At 37.1% G+C, this 26333-nt stretch overlaps 1 protein-coding gene and 2 non-coding genes across 9 annotated transcripts; 1 reads left to right on the top strand and 2 right to left on the bottom strand.

Annotated features, from left to right (window-relative positions):
• Positions 1–418: 418 nt before the first annotated feature.
• Positions 419–26333, bottom strand: st6gal1 (ST6 beta-galactosamide alpha-2,6-sialyltranferase 1). Of its 7 annotated transcripts, none has more exons than XR_008388341.1 (10): positions 18814–19277; positions 9686–9892; positions 9166–9534; positions 7470–7734; positions 5963–6060; positions 5778–5879; positions 5070–5244; positions 4342–4578; positions 2022–2411; positions 419–1862 (listed from the first exon to the last, which is right to left on the bottom strand). XR_008388341.1 is itself a non-coding variant. In XM_053648052.1 (10 exons), exons 1-9 carry the CDS (start codon positions 18823–18825, stop codon positions 2311–2313), a joined length of 1566 nt encoding a protein of 521 aa, XP_053504027.1. In that variant the 5' UTR covers positions 18826–19277; the 3' UTR covers positions 419–2139; positions 2290–2310. The 7 variants fall into 7 exon arrangements, 6 of the variants coding, with proteins under 6 accessions (XP_053504027.1, XP_053504029.1, XP_053504028.1 ...); XM_053648052.1 differs by having other exon boundaries at positions 419–2139; positions 2290–2411; XM_053648054.1 differs by lacking the exon at positions 18814–19277 and adding an exon at positions 26272–26333 and having other exon boundaries at positions 419–2411.
• On the top strand, positions 24672–24744 carry trnav-uac (transfer RNA valine (anticodon UAC)). Its single transcript has one exon. It is a non-coding gene; the product is annotated as a tRNA-Val (tRNA).
• Positions 25213–25284, bottom strand: trnaa-cgc (transfer RNA alanine (anticodon CGC)). Its single transcript has one exon. It is a non-coding gene; the product is annotated as a tRNA-Ala (tRNA).

Below are 26333 nucleotides of genomic sequence, written 5' to 3'. Positions count from 1 at the left end.
CCCTGTGTCACTCCATGCTTCCGAGAGATGAAATGTGTTTGTTTATTGTTTATTTTTTTCAAAATTTTCCAAAAGTATTTTGCTTTTTTTGTGTAAAACTACTTGAATTGGCAAAATTGCAATTTCATGTAATTATTTTGCACTGTCTTTTGTAGTGATGTTTGTTGGTAAATGATACCTTTTAGCTGTACTCATGATCGACGCACGTGAATCAAAGAGGATTTTGGCTGAATGTGTGTTGTGATTACGTCACATGATACGTCTTGGCACAAATCTGCGGTAATTCGGAAAAATAGCAAGCGCCTCCGAATATTGCGGATTTTGCTTCATTTTGTGTTAATTTCTGCGATTACAAAAAAGCTAAATCCTGGAGGGACTGACTTGCCTAAATTCTGTTAAACAATCCTTGATGCCAAATGGAGTCAAAAGCCTTTTTAATAGGCAATAAAACAAGTGCATATTTAATAACAGTTTGTAATTTCCAGTCAGATCCAATCTGACTATTAGTCAAGACATTGTGCTCAATAAGGGATTTAAAAAATCTTGAGTTTATGATGCTACACATTATCTCGTTTTATAGATTGGGGTTAACAGAGTTTGATCCAGATTAGATGGTAGAAACCTACACTCAGAACCAAATGGAATAGTTGTAAAATGACCAATTTAAATTTAGAACTGGTGTGTTTTATCATTTTGTCCTGATGTTTTCTGTCCCTAACGCTACAAACATGTCCTCAGAGCAGTACAGAGACTGTATGGAACAGGGATGTATATGGTACTAAAGAATACATCCTCCTGTGAAGACAGTATTTATTTTTTCTCATTTTTAGACAAATGTGTTATTTTCCTGTTTTAAAAGCGTCTATTACTCTGTGCAGGTGTGATTTGTATCAGACCCCCTGAGCCTTGGCCCACTGTGCTCAGCTTTTGAAAGTGTACTAGAATTTCCTTATAGCTTTGGGGACACTGAGTGACTGTCAGTTTTGCACCATGTCTCCTTTAGGATGATGATGTTAAATTTGTTTGTGGAAGTCAGTGTTTAAACCTTTTAATTCAATGGCTGATGAGCTCAGTGCTTGAAAATTCCATATGGTAATAGTGATGGAATTCATGTTGTGTTAAAAAAAAAAAACCCTCCCCAAAAAATTCAGATGATAAACATTGAAGTCCATGCATACAGTTGACTTTCTTAAAGATAACATTTCAAAGCCCGCAAACACTGAAGCACACATATTTTATATTTAATTCATACATACACAGTAGTACTACAGTGACACGTGGCAAATTGTCATGCTTAATGGCAACTGTGGCCATAAATAAATAAATAAATAAATAAATAAATAAATAAATAAATAATTGCACTACGAGAGTACAGAAAGCTTGGAATGTTAAGAGGTTTAATTGTACTTTTCTTGGTTATCGCAACGAAGGTGAAAAACAAACCATTTCACAAGCTGATTGTGAAACAGATACTAACGGCAAGTTTGTCTAGATGAGACAGTGAGATTAAAATAGATGGATGGATGCCTAAAATGGCCTTAGTGGCAGAGACGGAAGTGTCAGTGTTTTTTAACACTGGTCTATACAGTGATTATATTACTGTGATTTAGATCAAATGAAAATGTGCACAGAATCAATGTGTGCTTTTAGTAGGTGGTTAAGAATATCTTCATACGCTACTGTGTCAGTTTTGCCATTTTTTAAACACAAATGTAAACTGCTGTCATGCACTACTACATGTACTGCATCTGAAAATGCAAGCAGAATTAGCAATACAATCAAGATGTATAGAATATTTATATAATGTAGTCATAGTTTGTTCTTTAACTTCTTCTCAAAGAATCTTGTTTTCTTTTGATCATCTGAGTTCAGAGGACAAAGAGAAGATTGTGTAATCAGTGGACAAGTACAATGCAGCTTATTTTGTCTAGATACTTCTTCACACAATCACAATTGTAAGTTAACAAAAGGAATAAAAAGTGACATGAAAAAACAACAAAACATCTATAAAACTCATTTACAGTTTTACTTCTGGTGTACATGCTGGTTTTTTTTTTCTTCTCAACATCACAACCAAGGGCCCATAGGAACTGAGTCACATGCATAACAGCTTTGGCATTTGAATGTCTACTGTGTCTGCTGAGAGGATATTTAAATAACTTAGCATTGTACAGAGAGAAAAATAACAGGTCTAATTCTAAAAATACATAAGAAAATATACTTAATACACATAAATATATGGTTGTAATTTTCTTAAGTGGGAATGAAATGTGCATAGGTCTCTTTTACATTGATCTTGCAGTGTAGTTTTCATGCTAGACTCCTCCGGCACATCTGGAGATGGTTCAAGAGAATGCAGATGATGCTCAATGTGATCTCATGAATAAGCCAATACCCAGAAATCAGGCTTACTGTGAATCACAAATGAGAACAAGTCTTTTTTGTGGCAACAAAACCAAACTCCAAACTTTCATGCACTGTCAGTAAACATCTTTTTGCAAGAATGACATAAAGAATGAAACAAGTTTATCAAAGTTAGGGTGCAGTGCAATTTAAGCTACACATGCAGGAACATTCTGTAAAGAATGAGGTTGAACAGTATTTCTGTTGGTATAAAGCCTCACAGTGCAATAAACAAATGCATATATACATTGAAACCTTGCATTGACTTGGGCCTTTTAAAGAGACATCATAGAAGACTGCATGCATATTAAGAAATAATAATGATTTTTAAAAGTAGCTCTGTTTAGATTAACAGGCTCTTATCGAAAGTGGACATCAATGCTCTCTGAATTTGTAATGACTTGCACATTCTTATTTGCAGTCAAATTACATACTGTACAAAAGTCAGAGACCACCCTTTTTTCATTCAAATGGCAGTTAAGTACTTACTATTAGTTATTTGGTGGCAAACAATAATGATGACCTTTGTGTGATTTTTGAAAAATAACAATAATGGTGGGGAAAAATTATTTAACAGAAAATCACACAGAACATCAACATTTTATTTGTAATATTGAACTTCAGTATTAACCTGCATAAATACACCATATGGCCAAATGTTTGTTTTTGGAGACCTGCCCATCACACTTATATGTTTTTTGAACATCCAGGTTTCAGTTAATCCCAAAGGTGTTCAGTGAGATTGAGATCAGGACTCTCCAACCTTCACAAGGAATGTCTCCATGGACCATTGTATACACTGTCATGCTGGAACATGTTTGGGCGCCTTAGTTCCAGTGAAGGGAAATTGTACTATTACTGTGTACAAAGACATTCTATACAGGGAGAGAACCATGGGTATGGGTATGATGGTCAGGTGCCCACAAACCTTTGGCCATATAGAGGAAATACTGCATGGCTGACTGACTGAAAATGGAATTAATGTACTGTACATTTTCTCATCATTATTGTTTGCAATCAAATAATTAAAAATGATATACTGAATGGCAATTTGATTGAAAACCAAATTGTTCACCCATTTTGTGGAAATCTTTGAGTATAAGCTTAATTATTCCCTTTTTGACCAACATAATTCCCTTTGAACACCTGCACCAAAGTGGACACCAATTGGAGTAATAAATAAATAAGTTTATATGTTCCGTCTTGCTACTATTTTGTGTATTTCATGATATCTTACTTTACGACATGTGAAAGGCATCACTATAGGATCACTTTAAAGGGTGTAAAAAATAAAATAAAATAAATTACACACTCATACCTACACCAGACAGAATGATTTGTCAGTGTCAATGTTGTGCTAAAAAAAACAATGGCCAACCACCCAAAATAACATCAGGTCAGTGCTGTCCTTTTGGTGATCTCTATTCATTGAGCGATTGGGGCTGACAAATTATGCATAGCATCAAATGAGCTACAGTCTGTAATATAGGTACAAAATGCATCTCCTGTAATTGGTAGATTTAACTAATAATCTGGCCAGTCCTAACTATTCAGCTAAAAAGCAGAGTACATGTTATCCATGTGTTATATGTGTCCCTCAAAATTCCCCTTCTCTCGACTGATGATGGCAAATAAATGTTCTTTAGGTGTTCAAGCACTCATTAACAAATAGCCTATAAATAAATACATGTACAGCTTATGGGGTGGGAGCCAGCTTCCTGCACACCATCTTTGTTTTTCCAAATAAACTGCAGTAATCATACATTGTCATGCAATAAATAATACAGTCACATTCTGAATGCTAAGTTATGATAATAATAATAATAATAATAATAATAATAATAATTACATTTTATTTATGCATTTAATTTATTACTTAAACCTTTAAGTCTTTCATGTATGCCTTTGAAGAAGTTGAAGAGTTGGAAATCTGTGTACAGTCATAGGTGTTAAATCCAGGCAGCGTCACCCTGCCACGATTATAGATGTCTTTGTCAAAACCCTGGTTCATCCTCTTCACCAGGTTCTTCTCATAAAGCAGAGGGTGGTAGGCACCCATGGTGCAGGCTGTGTCTCTGAAGTTCTGATAGTAGTGGCAGAGCTCGGTTTTGCGCCGTGACGGCAAGAACTCATAGACATGGACCACGTCGCATAGTGACATCATCAGTACTGTCCCTGAGGGGAAAAGGGGACGTTTTTACAGAAATGGTGATAGTGTATAAAAGTGAATATAATTGTACTGTATTGTGTTTTGTTAATGTTTTGGATGAGCAAACATTTATGCCCATGTATTAAATGTAATAAATGTAATAAATTTTCAATTAATTTAAATGTACTTCAGTAACATTACATTAATGTAATTAATTTTTCTGAATTATAGAAAAAAGTAGGGACTTGTGTGAATTAATACCCAGATCGACATTTTACAATATAAATCTGGAGGTTATAATGGTAGTATTGGCATACTGTAAAAGTCTGTAGGTTTGACTATACTTTTCAAACTTGTAACAAAAATGTATGATTTTTCTGTGTCTAAAACAAGTATGTAATTAAGGGCTTTAACACTTGTTATTTTAAGGAATGTACCTAAAGAATAACCAGTAAACAAGTTTTTTTTTTTCTCTCGTGTCGTCAGTACTGTAAGTGTAACACTGAACACTGCATACCTAGTAGGCCTGAGGAAGGTGGGTTCTTCTGAATAGGCTCAGCCATGTTATCTTGTAGCTGCTTCCATAGCTGCCATTCCATGCTGGGATGTAGGATATAAAACAGCTGTTGTGGGTGCAGCCGTCTGTACCGCTGATATTGTTTAAATATTGGATAATCTGTATTGTTGTACCACTTAAAAAACAAAGAGAGGAAACTTAAGTCACCTACATTACTCCTCCTAGTATTCATACAGGTTGTCACAACAGCATTCATTTTTTCACCTTAGAAATTGCTGTTCTCTCTGTGAGCAGCTGTAATTATATGGTTGTAATTTCTGTATAGTCGTTATCCATGGCTTGTAGAATAAATCTAGGGTTATTTCAGATAAATTTCTAGCGCTGAATTTTCTGTGATGTTTACATTACAAACATTACTGATTAATTCCAATTTTTTCCCTTAACCCAACAGAGATCCTACCATCAATCACTGAACTGCTCTTTTTTTTCCCCCAAACTGTGGAATAGTTAAGTTTAAATAGCTGTTTCTCAGGAAGCACAAGCTCAGGCAAACTAACAATCATATATGAAATGCAATCTTTAATTCCTGGTTGCAAATACATTGCAGTCAATGACTGGACCGATATCACCAGATGCTGGGTTTCTCCCCCAGTGATGCTCTGCCAGGCCATTAATGGCGGACAGATGAGATGGAATGAACATGCTTACCTCAATTAGGTCTGAGGAGAAAGGGGCAGGATCCCAGGCCACTAATGTTCCACTGCTGTATAAAGAACTGGACAGGAAGTGGTGATCTTCTGATGCCATCACCTTAAAGTGAATACTTGTCATTAGATTTGTCCTATGTTACACAATCATTGGATATTTTTCCCCGATTGAAACTTTAAAAATACCTGTGAATTGATCAGGCGCACTGTAGTTTTAGAGCCCACATCTTTCTCAAAGCCCACAGTGGGTGCAGCATTGAATCGTACTACTGCATCATGGGCATCTGGAAACAAACAAAGCATTAAATAAGATGGATTAAACCTGTGGTGATGTTTATTGTCCTGTTTGTCACAAATTAAGCTAAATGAAATAATGTGCTGATATCTTAATATTGAAGATGTGGGAAGACGTCTAATTGAATGAAATTGTTTCACAATTTTTTTTACTTTATGCATGATTAAATGCTACTTTGGATTTCATCCAATTCTGGAGTTACTGTGCTGTAGTTTTTTGTTGTTGTTTGTTTTATTTTTTTTTAAATCATCAACACAGTTCCTTTAATATTTAGACAGACAACACACATTTGTGGTTATGGAAATAATAATAATAATTAAAAAAAACATAGCTGCAAGCAGCGATTAACAAGACCAAGCACTATCTGTCCCCAGCCCTTATTGATGGAGGAAGATCCAAAGTCATTTGTACCATCACTTGTTCTCAAAGAGATGTCCAAAATTTGAATGTAAAAAAATCAAACCAAAGTCAAAGCTTGTGTGTTAGAAATAGATGTTGATAAACATACGTGACAAGTTTGATGTCAGTATGTAAAAGTGTTGCTAAGATATGCCCTCATTTCATGTTCTGCGACTTCATTTACACGTTATGGACGAAACGTCCCACATATCAAAAGTCAGAGAATCAAGTTTTGTTTCGGATTGTCTTACAATGCTACAATCCAATCTTCATGATGATTGGACAAAATTTGTAGAAGAGGCAAAAAAATAATAATAATTATGGAAGAAATTAGCATCATGGCATCATGAATATGGCATGACTTAAAGAATCAGATGAATGTGGAATCACGTTTCTACAAAGTTGCTTTGTGGAGTTATTATTGTAAGAGTATGTCCAAATTGCCCGATTGGTGGCACTAGAGTGCTTGAGTGATGTACAACAAAACTGCTGTGTAGCTAGCTTATACCGTCCTTTACCACTGTACACAGCATTTTATCAACTGCCACAGACACCAGTACAAAATAATAATAAGAAGAAGATGAAGAAGACGAAGATAATTCAAATAGTGTCTACTAACCTTCGGTGCTTGGTCCCCTAAAAATATTTAACAATTCTTTAAATCGTCTAAACATTTAAATATATAATAATGTTAGGTTAAGAGAGGCTGGTGAAAGAACGACTGTTTACAGCTGCTTATAACAACAGGAACTGACATGATTTGTGGACTATAAATGGATAACATATTGTTCTTTTATTTTTTAAAAATGTAACAGAAATAGTAATTAATTAGCTACATAGCTCCTGTAAAAAAAAATTCAGACACCAAACATGTCTTGAACATGTCATGAATTTCAACATGATCGATTATGTTTGAGTTAAGTGGAAAGTTTCATTTTAAGTGTAAATAATTTTTTTAAAGGAAACTGTTCTCTTAATTAAGATGAAAATCATACACACCAATCTCTTTCCCTAGTCCAGAGTTCCGCAGAGAACCTGCAGACGACACAACAGCGCATGTTTTAAATGGACCAAGTGCAGAGGTCAGGGGTCGTGCAGGCAGCTGGGAGGCCCAGGGAAATTTAGTAAATGGCTCCATCTCTGGTGTTAATGTGGTGATTTTCACCATCTCTTTGAGTTGGCACAAGAGCTCTGGGCCACTCAGTTTTACCCGTCTTTTTCCGCCTTCTGATCTGGAGAGATTCACGCCATATTTATTCATTGCCTAAAAGAGAGAAGGCAATTATTACAAAAATAAAGTGAAAGCTCAGGCACAAAGATAATGGTTCAAATGAATTTAGGTCTTGTGTTTAGGTAACATTCACTTCATCCAAAGAGTGAAATCAAGTCAGTGGTACACGTTATGCAACTGTGTAATCTCTTGATTAAACAGTTGAATGGATGAATGGATTATTGAGGATAATCTTAATCATAATACATGTTTCAGGGAAATTATTGTTATAATGATAATTTTCATTATTTTGTACCAGTACACATTAAAGTGTATGTTTTTTATTAATAAAAAGTCTGCAAACTTTTGCCCACCATCTATACATGTATAATTACACCAATCAGCCATAACTTTAAAACCACTTGTGCTGCCAAATCAACTCTGACCCATCGAGGCATGGCCTCCACAAGACCTCTGTAGGTGTACTGTGGTATCTGATACCAAGACGTTGGCAGCAGATCCTTTAAGTCCTGTAAATTGCGAGGTTCGGCCTCCATGGATCATACTACTTTGTCCAGCACATCCCAAAGATGCTCTTTTGGATTGAGATCTGAGGAATTTGGGTGCATTATCCTGCTAAAAGAGGCCACTGCCATGAGGGAATACCTTTGCCATGAAGGCGTATCTGTGGTCTGCAATGTACTGTATGCAAGATTTATGCATGTTAACCAAACATTTCTTAGTCCGATTTATTTGTAAACAGACAGACTGATTTTCTAAGTGCAATTCTGAATTCACTGAATAAAATAGTTTTTTCAGTAGTATTGCTTTTCCTTTAAAGGGTGATGTCCAGTCATAATATACACACATGTGCTATGCTCAGATTAACTGGAGAAGTCATGAGGATTTTGTGAAACATTCTCTCACAGTCTAACAGATGGGTATCATCATACAGGTATTATTGTGATAATTCCTCCCAGAAGTGTGTGGTCTGCTGGAAATGATTACCAATCAAGCACCCAGGTTAAATTTTTTAAAAGGTTTTTGATACCAGTTAATATTCAACTTGAATTATCATTAATTAATGATGGTGTTAACATAGGGGCACCATTCAAAACCAAAGATAAAAGCTCTTTTCTTCAAAATCCATTTTACCAGAGTAGAACCTCATCTGACACTGTAATTCTTAGTCAAATAGTTCTTGACAAAAACGACAAATCATTCTGACGTCAGTGATTAAAGTACTTACAATGCAATATATACAGTATAATAACGAAACTGAATGCCTGCTGATTCTGTTCAGCAACTGATTTCCAGTAACTTCTGGCACTCCTTTTTAAATTATCTATGGCAATTCCCTCATCTGAATCATGCATGCGAGTTTTCTTTCAAATAATTCTCTTGCCAGATAAAATTCTCATGAAATTGTTCTTCATATTGGCCTAAAGTTGGAGATATTCCAGCAAAAACTCATTAACCTCTCACCTGATAGTTCTGCACCACCTTCTTCAGCCTTTTGTCCAGCATGCTACTGGACATCTCATCATTCCATATCATTCCACCCTTCCCCTTGGCGACAAAGAAATCTTCCACTTTATGGCCGGCTGTGTCTTTTCTTCGGCCCCCTATAACGGTCTCAAGTGCACGACTCAGTGGTCTGCCCAATAGCCAAGCAAGAAGCCCATGTCGTTCCCTTTCTTTGCTCACAGGGTGCTGCTCCTTTTGACTTGCCTCCATTGAGTAGTTTAAGGATGAGAGGACAGGGATAGGCTTTTGAGGATCTCCAGGAATAACACCCGGGAGCTTTTGAGGGTCCACATACATCGGTTTTGATCCACCCGCTCCCCGAAGCACCTGTAATTAATGGATGAATAAAACTTATTTAAGTTGCGTTTTGCTGTTATTTTGTGTAGCGGCTCTTAAATTTAAACTGTGAGTGTGTACTTTGGAACATACAAGGGAAGTAAATACTTCCCCTGGTGATAAAAGGTGAGTAAATACACACCTTTACAATAGTGTGCGCCCTTGGCTGTGCCCTAGTCCTTGCCCTCACCCCAAAGATGGCATCAGTGACAGGTACACTGTTTTCAGCACACAGTGTATACAGTACAGCCATGGTCATGCAAAATAGGGCCATGCAAAAAACTCCACGACGGGCTCGACGCCTCAACCGCCAAAGCAGGCTAACTCGATCCATTGCAGCACCTGGGACCTAGGAAAGACACAGATAATCATCAAGTGAATTTATATCTAGGACAAACGTTTTGGGTGTTACATTTTAGGACAGCATGAAGGAGGGAGTGAACCATCAAAAGAAAAAGAAAAAAAAGGTGGATATTAAAAAAAGACTTATTTTAAGACACCGTTGTGACTTGCCCAGTGTGAAATTAGGTCCATTAACTTATTCATTTTTAAGATATGATGAACCTGTAATGCCTTTTGTTATAATATTAAACCTCTGTTTGTAACCTCTGTTTATAACCTCTGTTTGTTTTTTACTTTTTTTATACAGACAAAAATGCACATTATTTTGCATTATCTATGACTCAGTCACTTCAGTTTTCTTCATTCAAATTTTGTTCAAAATATTCTGAGAATATCAAACTGTACATCCTATAATGACATTTTAGAGCCACTGTTTAAAAAGACATTCAGTGCATTCTCATTCCACAAAGCTGCAAGCAGCGAGAAATGTGCTACAAGCTAGAACATGCTTGACTTACATGTTTGATTATTTGTAAGATGAGATCAGGTGCAGATTTAACACAGATATATCTTTTCAGATAATTCAGTTTGTGCCTTAAACCAATTGAACTGCTCTGACCATTCATGTAGACTGACACCCTGGAGCAGGTGTCTTCAGTCTGAGGGGGGGGGGGGGATACTAAACTTTATAAATTGATCCCATTGGTCAGAGAGTTGTGCTCTCAAGGATATATATTTTGTACCAAAAAATATGCATGCCTTACCTGTGAAAGTAAATAAACTGTATTTGCTCTAACTGATTATGTAATTATCAAGCTGTTCAGTCATGTTTTAAGGAAACTTCAAACCACTCAGTGCAAGAGGGCTCCCTGGACTGAAGTTGAAAAACTTTTTCCTAAACGGGTTTTAAAAGGTACGCTATATTCACTCTAATCATTTATTTATTTTTTAAGAAAGAATCATTTCCTAATAACTTTACAGCAAATAAGATGACATGGTTAAGAATTCACAGAGGGGAACTCTAACCATAAGTAACCAACAGGAGACAGATGTGACAGCAGAAAAGAAATCTAAGTGCAAGTGCAAAGGGTAGTGTTACTGCCTCTACTACAGGAGAATGTTTTTGTATAAATTGTGTGAGTATCACGTTTAAGCATGCAGACAAAGACTTGAATCATGTGGTTGGGTGAGGAGCAGAAAACGACAATACAGCATTACAGTGAAACTAAGACTCTAATCATGATGCATGAATCAGAAAGAATGATCAACAGATGGCAACACTCGGTTGCCATGAGAACAGCAAGGTTAAGTCTATAAATATTTATTTAACATGAACTTCGAAGCATTTGGAGCTGGAAAGAGTGGGAGAATTTGCATTACAGGATCTTGGCAGCTAGACACAGACATACACTCTGAAGAGAGTCAGAGAAAGTTAGACGAGTAGTACTTAGAACACTGAGCTGTAAGATTATGGTATAACATGTAGAACATATGGCCCTCCATAATTTTCTAGGCCTGTTCTTTGTAAGATATGACTAGGGTTGGAAAGTAACAAACTACATGTACTCTTGTTACAGTACTTGAGTATATGGTTCACAGTAAGGGCCTGTTCACACCGGGACATTTTTCGCAGTGTGTTAAACAGTCCGTTTTTCAACACGTTTTTTTTGTATTCACACCCAGGCGTTAAATGCGAGCATCGCGCTGAATGAAAGTGCAGATTCACTCCCTGGCAGTAGATGATGCTTACTGAAAAACAGAAATACCCCGGTGCACAAGGTGGCACTGCACAACTTTCTGACACCCACTCATCACTGAGAAGAAGAGAGCCAGTATTTAAGTCTTTCAGCCGTTCACACTAGTGATGGGAAGTCCGGATCATTTTACTGACTCGGATCTTTGAATCTCGTTCAGCAAAATAAACGTATCTTTTTTCAAGTAATTTCGTTCATTTCAGCAGAATATAATTAAAATGTTACATGTTAAATTCCCCAACACATCTAGTACTTATGCAAATGTTGATGACATTTGGAATAAAAAATAAACTATAGGCTAATGCAGCCAAGGCCAAATTATGAGAAACAGAAATGATTAAATAATTGCTTAGCTGGGTCTTCAGGCTATGCAGTCTGTTAGTTCACCTCACCTCCGAGTCATTCATAGGCTGAATGCAGTGGGGCTGTGACGTGATGAATGAACGACTCGAACCCAAAGACTCGAGAGGTGAACTAATAATTTCTGTTTCCTGTACAGAACCTATGAGGATGTTGCAGCGCATGCGTGGTCAACACAAAACGAACGAATCAATCTCTGACACAACGCATTGTTTCAGAGTCATATTAAAGATTCGTTCAAAACTTCCCATCACTTACTACTTTGTTGGCAAGACAGTTTTGTACTTGAGCCCCATCAAGCCATACTTTTATTTAACTTCAGTGAACCCCTTCATGGCATGGACTCCACAAGAATGTTGGAAACATTCCTTTTAGTTTCTGCTCCAGTTTGACTAGATTGCACCACGCAATACTTGCAGATTTTTTTTTTTTTTCAAACTTTCAGCTTTGAATCTCCCATTCTACCACATCCCAAAGGTGCTCTGTTTGATTCAGATTCATTCACTGGGAAGACCTCTGAAGAAGACTCAACTCATTGTGATGTTCATGAAACCTGTTTGATATGACTTTTGCTTTGTGACATGTTGCATGAAGCCATTAGAATATGGTAAATTGTGGCCAGGAAGGGATGCACATGATCAGAAACAATACTCAAATAAACTGTGGCATTCAAGCGATGATTGATTGGTATTAACAGGCCCAAAGTGTGCCTCAACCTCCACCAGCATGGATTGTTGACACAAGACAGGTTGGTCCAGAGATTCATTCTACTGGTGCCAAATTAAGACTCTACCGTCTGTGTGCCTCAGCAGAAATCCAAACTTTTTCTTACAGTTGTGCTCAAAAATCCCAGGACATCAGCAATTATATAAAAAAAAATAATAATAAAATCTAACCAGCCCCAGTCTGGCACCAACAATCTTGCCACAATCAAAATCACTGAGATCACATTTTCCCCTCATTCTGATGATTGATGTGAACTTTAACTTAAGCTCTTGACCTGTATCAGCATGATTTTTTTTGCACCACACTACTGCCACATGATTGGCTGATTAGATAGTTGCATGAATGTGCAGGTGTTTCTAATAAAGTGGATGGTGAGTGTGCATACAGTCAATGCAAATAGATACAGGTACTGTAAACAGGCAAAGGAGGGGAGAAAATGGTGACAAAAGCCTGGGTAGACAAAAAACATTAACAAAAGATTAACATGACAGCAAATTCAGCAACACATCAATAAATGTGAAAACACAACAGCAAAATCAGAAACACATTAACATTTAAATCAAAACAGAAAGGGTAGGCCTGTATTGAACACCATATGCTCGCTGCTGATTGGACAAAGCATAGGACTCACATGGAAAAAGAATCACACTTTTCAGATGCTTATCTAAACTACCAGGAAAAAAATCCCCCCAAATTTGCATCTAAATAAAGACGGGTGTGGTTCAGGTGGTAGAGCGGGTTGTCCACTGATTGTAGGGTTGGCGGTTTGATTCCCGGCCCACATGACTCCATGTGCTAAAGTGTCCTTGGGCAAGACACTGAACCCCACATTGCTCCCGATGGCAAGTTAACACCTTGCATGGCAGCTCTTCTACCATTGGTGTGCGGGTGTGTGTGTGTGAATGGGTGAATGAGACACAGTATAAAGCACTTTGGATAAAAAGTGCTATGTAAGTGCAGACCATTCACCATATACCAAATATACAAACAATGTAGAATAAGGAGTTTAATGCCCAAGACCAGCCCATTTTTTCATGGTGGAAGAACTTGGATAAGTTCAGTTCAGTTTTTACTATCCCGTTCTAGTTATTACTGATATGTTTCAACAAGAATATAAAGATAAATAACAAATTACATACCGAGTATTGTTTTCTGGTACAAAAAGTCCAACTATAACATGAACAAAAATGTTGGTTTGCTTTTAAACAAATATGAAGCATTTCAGTAAGAAATATGCTTTTTTGGCAGCTACCTCATGCCACAGCATGTGGCATGGTTTGTTTATATCTCCATGGTAAGGACCTGGGTACGCGCCACTCTGGCTATGGTCCTTCTTAAAAATTATACAAGCATTGATGTTTACGCATTGTATCGATACATCGGCACGTTGGTTATTTGATCGATACATTGATCCATAATCGATGGATCGTTAACAGGCTTGAGGAGTAATGGAATACATGTAACAGAGTGATGTAATCAGGATACAAAAAAAAAGATAGTTACCATTACAAGTAATCCATTGCAGTTACGTCAAAAAGACAAAGTAATCAGATTACAGGTCAAAATAAATAAATAAATAATAAAAAAAGGGAATCCTATCAGGATTACAATTTTTTTCATTTAAAACCAAAGGAATTAAACTTTTGCAGGGTTCCAGACTATGCCTAAAACTGTCGCAAATTAATTAAACCAAAAAAATTTATTTGCGAATTATATTTTTTTGCTGAGGTCGCCGCTGGCGACAATATAAATTTAAACATTAGGACTTTAAAATGTGTACGGAATGTCTTTTTAATTGCGTGTTCTGTGAGGAGTAGCCTATCAAATTTGTTGTGTTGACATAATAAAATGAAACGCTGTGCATGAAAATTTTTATATTTTTAAATAAATAATTTTTAAAAAAAAAATCTAATTCATGCAGAACGCCAAAAAAAAACGCATGGGGAAAGTGAGGATCAGCTTTCCATGTCAGAAAGACATGTTAAAATGAAAAATATCAGAACAATCCTCATCTCTGTTGAGCACCAACACACCTAATAAAAAAAGCAGGCTCCAGTTGTGCCAGCACGAGAGAGATAGAAAACGACAGAGACACAGAGGATCATCTTTCCGTGTCAATCAATGAATATCCAAGTAAAAGTGCAGAAAGGCATTTCAAGACTTCTTGGATTCAAGAATTTGCATGGCTCAGGTATGTTCATCACACACAGAAAATGTTTTGTGATCCTGAACCATGTGTCAAATGCAGGCTTTCTGCAAAACAGAGGAGGCCAAACTACACTCAATGTCCAAGTGAAGCTGAAATAATAATGGCCTGTGACACTGGCTCAGATTCTGTGTAAAAAAGAATTATGTGACTGTAGTTCTCAAGTTGGAAGAGACGTACAATTCTCATTTTAAATGAGCTTGGATGAAAATGCTGACGATGTAAAAGGAGGCCAGACATACACACGACAGGATGACTGAAAGTATGCGTTTCAAAAATTTAAAATCCAAGTTCATTCTTATGTGAGACTTTAAAAATCATTTGCCGCCTGTTCCATAAGAGCAGAGTATTTTTGTGAATTTTGAATGTGAAAGTTTTAAACAAAAAGGTCAAAAGGTTAAACAATAAAGTAAATAAATTTGACTAAATAAAAAAACAAAAAATTAATTTTTCACAGCGTTCTTTGCTCATATTTACAAGGGTGCCAATATTAGTGGAGGGCACTGTAATTTTAGGTATACATTATCCTGCATGTTGTGATCGGTGCTAGACAAGAGAGTTTTTGGGTACACTTTGTTGTTTTTGCCAAATGAACACAACTGTAAATGTCCGTGTAGAAAAAACTGAACAATTAGGAAAACTGAAAAATGTCAATTGTGCCTTCAATTTACAAGTACTGTAAACGTGATCATTATATTTATATCCACAAACTTGGGTCATAAAAAATTGTGAAAAAATAATTTAACCATTGTGTGAAGTCAACAAGGTTGCTTTAACAAATGCTTTAGATAAAGTACTTTAATATATCATACATCCTCCGTTGCACCACTCCACCCACTTTAACCCTAAAAAATTTTTATTTACACCCATTAGCCTTATACCATTTAATTTCTCTCTTACACCTGCACAAAAATTGGGCTCAATATCTTAAATAAATTAAAGCTGAGAATATCCAAATACTCAGCACTTTGTCACTGGAATTATTTCCAAAAAAATGTCTGAATGGCATTATATGTCTTGAGCAGATTAATCATCCAAAATGCAACAGTGCTTCATATATTCATTCAACCAGATGATGCACATCATGTGTTACGCCCCACTTCATCACACTCCTTTGTTTGCATCAAGTCCTTAATAAATTTCACAAATCTAAATGATCCCTTGTCGTTACTGGCAAGTAAACAGCACTGGGTCATAACAAAACTAAACCAGACACGTTTAGCTGGGGTTTCCATGATGATGGAATAAGCATAATTCACTGAACTTCTGTTTAAAACTGTATCAGCTCTCTCCATCTGGGTTTGTGGATGTGTAGTTCTGCTTTTATCTTTTGCTTTATCTTCCTTGCTTTGATGCTATAAAAAAAACAATTATTGCTTCAGAAAACTCTTATAAAAGTTATACTTTCATAAATTATACCGTATATATTGGATGTTATTGTTATTGATTTCATGAGTCTCACTTCTGTTGATTATACTGTGATGAGAAGTAAACTAATTTCCTTAATATGTTAAAAACAACAATGCCTCATGTTAAATGTTAAAAACAACATTTACAACATTAAGCCTTCCTGTGCATATCCCTAAAACAACCTACACACATATGCGCCATATGTGTCATGATGCACAATAAAAAATGTCATTTGTGAAATGATCCTGCATGGCAATAACAATAACATGCACAATAAACTAGCAGCACAAGCTTTCAACTATTATTTGCAGCTGCAGTTTGCCAGTAAAAAAGGAAGTATGCATGCAGACCTGTTTTCAAAAGAAGCTGTTTTTAAAGAGGTTTTTTTTGTCCTGTGCATGTAATTCTGATCTTACTGTTCTCATTATAATGTTGTGATCATGTTAGACAAGCCAGATTTTTGTTATAATTTCTTTGGTTATTCTAGCTGCAAAATTAACGTAATTGTAAATATAATTGTACGTGAACAATAACTAGAAAAAATATGAGCATTTTCAGTTGTGCCCTCATTTTCTAAGTTCAGTAAGCATACATGTTCATACATGCGTACATATAGGTGCAAACTTACATACTGACTCTTTTCTGTCTTCTGTTTGCTTCAACCCTCCAAAATGGTTACATAGTCCAACCCACTGCTGTCCCACATTCAGGTGTAATCAAATGAAAATATTTTGCAACTCACTGTGCGTTATCCCATCTAAATCTGCAGGATGTAGCCTGCATGAAATAATGTATGTGAAGTGGTCACTAGAAACACAGCTCTTTTGCTATCAACATTCTCCGTTTTGCATTGCAATCATGTAGGGTTCTTCATGCCAGTAAACACACAGCACAAGTCACTTGTGCCAAGTATGACCCATGTGACATCTTAAGGGTGAAAGACTACTGGGAGAAAAAATAACTGAATGCACCGACCTGAAATTCTGGTTATGTAAATGTTGGGTACCATAACATGGTTCATGAACAAACACTAAAGCTTGGTTCCTGTAAAGATGTCAGCATCAGATGAGTGTTGGGTTTCAGTTCAGGCATAAAACAGCATCAGTTTTTAACCTAAAATAGACAAATTGGTACATCTGTTTTGCTAGAGAAACAAAGCTAGGGACAGAAACTTCCAAAAAGACCTAGAAACTGAAGTCAGCGATAGACAAGTCTCGACTGACCTCCTCAGCCTTGTTGCCGCTGTAACCCTCACCAGTAAAAAAGAAAGTAAAATAATGAATGAATTTGTTTCATTGAGTTATAGGAGTTCTTTGCCAAGTTCTCAAACAAACCTGAAAAGTATTTTTATAAAAGCACATTGATATTACTCATAAGATGTTCAGCTCATTTGGGAGTAACAAGATGGAATAAAATTTACTGAAATGTCATGTGAAACCACCACTAATAATAGCACATTCAGCTGTGTGCACACTTGCACAAAGGTTAGTAGGTGGATCCCTAAGCATGTAACAGTATTTTTCACAGTCTATCCACATAAGCATTGTTCATACACAGTATAATGGAGATTTAACTAGGATTTGAAGATTATATATGATTTGATATTCAATAGAATAACCATTACTAAGTAATGAACATAACATGAAGGTTAAGCAGATAATCATTCACAAGAACACCCTTGCAAGTGATTCCAAATAAATGACAGCCAGTTTAGAAAACCTCATAGAATTTGTAAGGGTTTTAATGGTTATAATAGGAATTGTATTGGTTTTAATGGAAATTGCAATGGTCCATGTGGGTCTCTACTGGTAATTTGTTGCCTTCTATTGGTGGCATGTTATGTCTAGTGGATACCCTTAAGGATCAAAAATAGTAATGGTTACCAATGGTTTGTAGTAGTAGTAGTAATCATAATAATTCCTTAGATTTATATAGCACTTTTCTATAATGGTGTTAATGGTTATAATGGGAATCGTATTGGTTTTTAATGGAAACTGTAATGGTCCCTGTAGGTCTATATTGGTAATTTGTTGCCTTCTATTGGTGTCATGTTATGTCTAGTGCATACCATTAAAGACCAATAATGGCAAAGGTTTTAATAGTTACTGATGGTTTGTAACGGTATTTGTAGTGGAAGCCATTAGAATTCATTTTATGGTTTCTATTGTGTTTTTCCCCAGCAGGGTAATCAGACACATGAAGATAAACGGCTCAGTCTTTCATGCGTATTAACACCATTTTACTGGGATTATAATATTTGTCCGTGAACCATCTTCAGAATTGGCACCACTGAGGTGGTCAGGTGCGTGTCCGGTTTTCACTGAAAGCCAGCATTTATTGATTGGAACGCTAAATATGCACCACTGGATTTCATTATTTATTAAAAGGAAGTGAAACGCTCAGAAGCGCGTGACTCGGTTTAATTTAGTCTAGGGCGCTGATGCACGTAAGAAAAACAAAATGCGTTCTTACCTTGAATCCCATAGTCTTCTTAAGCCGTTTTCTTTGTTAAATAGCTATTTTCGTCCAATATAAGCCTGTTTATAAATAGTGTTTTAAAACGGAATCGAGCAGTCCAAACGGTGTGATATTGGAACAGAGATCCATTTATAGCCTAAGGAGAGAACATGCTCCATCTCGGAATGCTCACGCACGGGAGAAAAAAGCAAACAAACATCATGATTTTGCTTTCTGTCTTCTCTGATGTTGTTATCTCGTCGGTTAAACCCCTTTACTGTGCTGCATGGTACAGATCCGCCATGTTTATTTATTCCCAGCGCGCTGCGCATCCTGGTGTGAAGTCTGCCTTTCTGCATTTGCGGTTGCAGGAAGCAGTGATTTTAGGGGTTTATGCTGTACAAAATTCTGGAACTGTAAAACATATAGACTATCATTTTAGATGACTATCAGCTTGGATGCCAAATAGTATTATAAGCCTATATACAAATACCAAACTAACCAAGAAATTATACTATTATGAATGTGCGCGTACGTGCGTGTGCGCGTGCGTGCGTGTGTGCACGCATGTGTGTTCCTTAAAAGAGACTCACGAACTCAAACGTGTTGACAGTTTCATTAACCGTTATACACATTACGTTGGAATGAAAATATGAATGTCAAAACTGTTAAGCTTTCTGACCATACATACTACTATGTTGGCCATACATACTACTAAGTATGTATGTTGAGTTAAGTATGTTGAGTTAAGTATGTTGAGTTATGTTGAGTTGCTGTAATTTCCAGACCACGTCGTAACCCATGAAAATAAAAATGGGAAAATAAACATTTTGTTTTGTAGCCAAACTACCAAATAAAAATAAAAAGGAATCAAAGGACTTTTTGTTTGAGATTGTGGCAGATGTAAAGGAGGAGGGGAATTTTATACATGTGTTTTCGACAAGGTTTTCAAAAGAAAACCAGCCAGAAACCAAGAGGGATGCAGATGTTTTGCATGTTTTGCAAGTTTGCATGTTTTGCAACTCTGGGTGTCTAATAGCCTACGTCTCGTATAATAAAACTCTGAGTGTTTAAAACAAAAAATACCGGTGTATGGAATCGCGAGAGGGGAATATGACATAAGACATTTTCTGTGGTGTCAAAAAATATAACTGAATAGCAAAAATTGTTTATACAGTAAATAAAAAAAATAAACTGTGGTACTACATAACAGATCAGTTTCTTGGGCACAAGGAATAGCCAATTGTCAGTGACGTAATATAAAGAGAATTGCGTCACTGCCACACTTCTGTTGTATTCAGAGAATGCGGAAGTAACACGTCTTGTGGAATAGCCGACAGAAAACCTTTTCTTTTGAACAACCCATTTTCAAGATTAGATCCAATCCGATAGCCGAATTCAGATTACTTCTGAACAACTGGGTACTCATCTGACTCATCTTCTTGTTTAACAAGTGACTTATAGGCATCATCACCTTTGTTTGGCAAAGAACACTTCTGGCCTCTTTTCTGAGCTCCTGTGGCAATGATTACTGGCTCAGCCAGTTAAGATCCACATTCTAACTCAATAACAGGGCTGGGATGCAGAAAAAAATGCTTCTTTTGCATTAGAAGGAACTGACTCGCTTTCCACTACAATCATGGACTCACCATCCCCTACAACACCTTGAATCCCATGCAGAGCTTGCGAGTTTCCATCTCCAATAATGTCAAGAACCACATCTGTGAAATCACCTCTCCTAAAGGGCTTGTTGCCTGTTTGGGTGTTTTTTGCTTCAGCGTGGTCCTTTGTTGCCCTGGTCTTTAGATTTTTCCATCTAAATTTCACTTGCTCTGTAGTCCTCTTCTGGCCACACCCCATGGCATTCACATTTTGGGTGATTTCATCCCAAATGGCTTTTTTCTTTTTGTTAGTCAATTTCCAACCTCCACCCTTAGCAGAATTAAAACTTCCTGCTATTGAGTCATAATGGCACCTAACACCTTCCAGCAGTGTGTGCGTTTCTGCAATGGTAAAATTAGGTCCTTTTGAGTCCATAGTTCCACCTCTTTAGTATAGTGAATGTACAATTCATAGGCCTTTGGCATGATTGAGTTAACTGAACACAAGCCAAAGCACATCTGCTAATTGATGTTTACTGGGTGTGTGTTTGAAAAGACTAATCACACAGCCATCTTATTCAGTATTTCTGAGAGAACTTACAGAGAGGCACTGACTTGACAAGTATTGTCCATCACTTCCACCACCAGTTTGGTAGGAGAGGATTTTGTCAAAGTGTACGTTGAGTGTACAAAACCACTAGCGCAATACACAACTGAGGAACTGTATGCTTGGTTTCGCTTTGGGAATGCTGATATTAAGTACATTGCAGAACTTGTCAGGCCAAAACTTCAACACAGAACCCGAAGGAGTCACGCTCTGTCTGTAGAAGAACATGTCTTCATGGTTCTGCGCTTCTATGCATCTGGGACTTTCTACCAAATTGTTGGTGACAACATAGGAGTGGACAAATCAATTGTGAGTGATGCGGTGAAAGCTGTGTCAATCGCATTGGCCAGCCTTGTCAGTCAGTTTGTTTCATTTCCAAAAGATGACCAGATTGCCCAGACCAAGCACAAGTTTTTTTCTTTTAGGAAACATGCCCAATACTATTGGGGTTATTGACTGTACTCATGTGCATATACAAACAGCTCATGAGAGGGAGTGGGAGTACATCAGTCGAATGGGGAGGCACAGCATCAACATCCAGCTTCTGGGTGACGCTGGCCTCATCATCACAAACTGCGTCGTGAGGTGGCCTGGGTCTGTCCATGATGCACGCATCCTGAGGTAAGGTGCTCTATACAGAGAGCTCCAAACCAACCGACCAGATGGCATAATATTAGGAGACAGTACCTATCCACTCCTACCATGGCTGATCACCCCTTTTCTTGCAGCAAACACACTTGTGCAGGCACACTTCAACACACCTCATTGCAAAACAAGATGTGCAAATGAGCACTTTAATGGAGTTCTGTAGAGGCGCTTTGCATACCTAAACTGCTTGCGAGTACAACCACAGGGAGCGTGCAGTATAATCCTTGCCTGTATTATCCTGCACAACATTGCTACAAGGCACAATGTCCCTCTCTGTGATGATGTTTATGATGCACCTGAGCCAACTGAAGACCCAGACTAACCTCTGACATTCTCATACTTTTTACTGGTTCATCTCTGATGATTGTGTCATTGTAATTAATATACAGTGACAAATGACAGTTTATATATATATATATATATATATATATATATATATATATATATATATATATATATATATATATATATGTGCACACATACATTACATTGACAGCTCTTTGGGGGATTATTTATGGGGACAAAATCTTTTCTTTTTTTACTTTACTGTACTGAAAGGTAGCCTGATGTATACTTTATCTACTTTATCACAGTAATGGTTAAAGAAATCAAGTGCAAAATATAAATAAATATATATACTACATCATAGAAACATTGTATTATTTGACCAGATTTAAAGTTTTATTACATTTTGTTCCTGAAATCCTTGCTGAATCCACCCATCTGCTGTGATCAGGATAATCCTGATTTTTTTTGGATCACAGGCAGGGATGTCACTAGAGATTTATTTTATTTTAGAATAGCAATGGGTGTAAAATCTATAGGAACAGCGGGGCAGTGGTGGTTAAGGCTCTGGGTTACTGATCGGAAGGGTGGGGGTTCAAGCCTTTAACCCTTTCTGCTCCAGGGGTGCTGTAGCAGCTCTGACCGCAGCTTCCTGGCATGCTAGGTTATGCGAAGAAATGAATTTCACTGTGGTCTAATGTATATGTGACCAATAAAGACCCATTATCATTAGAAACACGGTTATTTTTGCTCTAATAATTTGTGTTAGAGACTGATCTAATATCAAAATAAAGAAATTAAAGTCCACTTTGTCCCCATCCATCCAAAAGCAAAAATGGTTGAACTATGCAGCCAAAATACTTGATACAAATACAGAGTACAAGACGCGGCACCATTCTGGGACTCAGACAGCAGATGGTAGTAATGCACCTGTGTGATTCGTGTGTATGCAACAAGTTTCGGTGCTCAAGGAATATGATATTCGGCGCCACTATGAGACTCATCATGGCGAAAAATACGACAGCTTGCAAGGAAACTGAGAAGATAAATTAATTGCTGGTGGGTCTGAGGAAACAACAGTCCATTTTGACTCGGAGCCGAGAGGTCAGTGAAGCAGCTGTAAAAGCCAGCTACCTAATTGCTAATGAAATAGCATTAGCATCAAATCCGTATTCCGACGGTGAGATCGTTAAAATTCTGCATGATGAAGGCTGCGGAACTCGTGTGTCCCGAATGAACATTGGCTGCTACTCAGATCATGATGCCTGATATTGATGCACTTGTGCAGACCAAAAGATGCCAAGTTTCAGGAGCAAAAACAAAGTAGTCTAGACATGACTAACTCCTTTAAAATGCTGCTTCAGACACTGAATGTACTTAAAGAACACAGTTCTGTGAAAATGAATCCTTGCGGTAGTAGTAGTTTAAAAATGTGCAGTGTAATGTTAGTCAACAGCTTCACTACAAAAGAGTTTGGTTTGGTGGAATCCTACTGTTCATGCAATGCCATACATTTTAAAGTGCAATACTATATTTTTCAGTTCCAAATACATGTGACTTAAAGTTTTTTGCTTTTTTTTTTTTTACAAACACTGTGACCAGTTGTAATACACACATGTAAATGATAATCAGAAGCAAATTGCACATGTTTGTGTTAAGAAATCTGAGGTTGTTCATGATATGTTTTGTAAAAGGATATTTCATTAAATATGAAGATTTTCCTAACGTACTTGTACTTCTTTGCACGAAAACAAAGGGGAAAACATGGACTTATTGTTATTTATAAGTAATTATGCTATGATTTTACTGGCCCGGCCAACTTGACATCTAAATAAGCAGTATGTGGCCCCTGTTTGACACCCCTGATTTAGAGAGAGAGTGAGTGAATGAAAAGGCAATCAACACTACACTACTGCATACTGTATTTGTTAATTACATCAACTACGTTTACTGGGCAGTTATAATCGAGCTACTGTGTTGTCGAGCTACAGACTTATTTGTATGTCCGAGTATACATGACACCATGCGTAATCGAAAGATTGATACGGTTTGGTGCGATCCCTTGTGAGGGAGCAATTCCCTTTAAGACCAGTAGGGGCGCGTGACCGCGTCATTCTACGCGCTCGCTGCCTGTGTGTGAGTCTGCAACAAGTGTGTGAGTGAGCAGTGGAACTGTAACCGTGATAATGCTCTGTATAATTAATTTAAAAAAAAAACAAAGTAAGAGGTGGCGGGGGTAATGAATATTCTGAATATAAAATAGGCCTAGCGACGTCCCTGATCACGTGTATCCTAATCCTACTAAAAAGTTTTGAACAACATATACTGTAGGTTTGAACCAGTTCAAAACCAGGATTGGATTACATGATCTATTCTGTTTTCAGAATTCTTTTTTTCTTTTTAACAACCAATTTTCAAGATTAGATCCAATCCGATAGCCGAAATCCAATCAGAGTACTTCTGAACAACTGGGCCAGAAAGTTTGTATGGTGATCCAAGCCAATGTTGCTTCGAAAAACCAACACAAAAGTAATATGGTTTACCTGATCCTGTATAGCAAAACTTGGGATTACCAAATCATTTTGATCCAGATTAATTTTATTGGCCCAGGGAATAGTATGCCTATTCAGACAGTCAAGATCTATCCATAGAAAAACACGGTCACGTTATCTGGTGTTTATGTTCTAATCCTGACCGTATTTAAGCACTCTGTCTGGACTTCCTTAACAACTGGTTCCATAGTGTAGCGGTTATCACGTCTGCTTTACACGCAGAAGGTCCTGGGTTCGAGCCCCAGTGGAACCAAATGCGTTTTGATTTGAAAATATATAATAGTATTTTGGGAAAGGTTATCGATGCAGTTCGACAGTGTACTATACGGAATTTCTATTTGCACCCGCTGTTCCAGTAAATATCTCTGTATCTGCAGTTAAAATGAACTGAACACAGCCTACAAATTCTTAGTAAGTTCCATCGTACACCACGTTATAGCATTTAGTTCACTCGTTTGTGGCTTTTGCAAATAAACCTAGTGGATTAGAAATTCTTCAAAGGCAAATATATAGTTCAATTGTATAGAGAAATTGTGTCACTGAGCAGCCAGTCCAGTTAGCCGAGGACGAAGACACTGAAAATGAAAAAAGGACTGGCTAGCTGGAATACAAATAACCAGTTTAATTTGTGTAACTTATTCTGTCATCAAATTTGTGTCCCCAAGATTCCCACAGCATGGATTTCCCGAAGGTTTTATGAGAGCCTGTAGAGAGAAAAATGTGGAGATGCCGGGGATTGAACCCGGGACCTCATACATGCGAAGCATGCGCTCTACCACTGAGCTACATCCCCACGTGACAAGCGCAGTCTCACTGAGACGACTTTTAAAAGCTGACTGTATTAAGGCCGTACAATTAACTTTAAGCGCGGCCGTTATACACGCAGAAGACGAGGGATGGACCCAAAACACCAGTAAGCAGTTACTGCGAATTAACTGGATTCAGTCCATTAGTTTGCTTTCTTGCTTCCACTTGCTTCCTAACCCTTCAGATCTTTTCACAAACAGTCAAAATATTATTTACTGAATCTCCTTTCACCAGTAAATCTGTTAAAACTGAAACATTCTCTCATACTGAGCAGGAAAACAAGGCGTGTAAATGTCTATATGAGTTCGTGAATATGTATAAGTTAAGTGAACACGATATGAGCAGAGAATAAGGAAAGATAATGTACTTTGCATGGCACTGTAGCAGCGAAACCCATACAATGATAGCTTAGTTGTGCCTCTCTTTGACTAGAGACACCAAACTATAGCATAGTCTCGTGTTAGATAACCAAAACGTTTTACATTTTAATTTGATCGGTCTTCTAGTCCTGCAAACAGTGATACCACCTGAGGCAAGTTTTACGGGAAAAAAATCCAACTTTTTGTCCAATTTTCACATTTTTTTTAGGTTGGGTTCAACTTGTACTCAACTCATTGTCAGGGTACAAGTACAGAGGCAATGAAATGCAGTTAGCATCCAACCAGGTGTGCAAATAGTAAATAAATTAGATGAAACCAATAAGGCTATGATGTGATAAGTTAAGATAACAGTGTTCAGGTAAAGGTAAACAGAATGATGCATACCAGTGAAGCAAATGGCAATTAGGTTAAGCGCAATAAATACGAATTGAGGAACTGAATTGTGCAATAGGTTGAGATAATGTGATAAACAAATATAATACAGTAGGTACATACAGTAAATGTAGATGTGCAAATAACAATAATGTTCAAATACCAGTCTGAGATAAATAACTGTAGTATGACAAAGATGTGTGAAATGTGTAAGTACTTACAAATCGTTGCAGATAATAGTGACTGGAATAAAGTTGGTTGGACGTTCGATATTCGCGGATAT

Source organism: Ictalurus furcatus, chromosome 18 (genome assembly GCF_023375685.1).
Source record: "Ictalurus furcatus strain D&B chromosome 18, Billie_1.0, whole genome shotgun sequence".
Classification (NCBI taxonomy): domain Eukaryota; kingdom Metazoa; phylum Chordata; class Actinopteri; order Siluriformes; family Ictaluridae; genus Ictalurus; species Ictalurus furcatus.
Note: the sequence above shows the minus strand (reverse complement) of the source record. Positions and strands in the feature narration are given on the sequence as shown.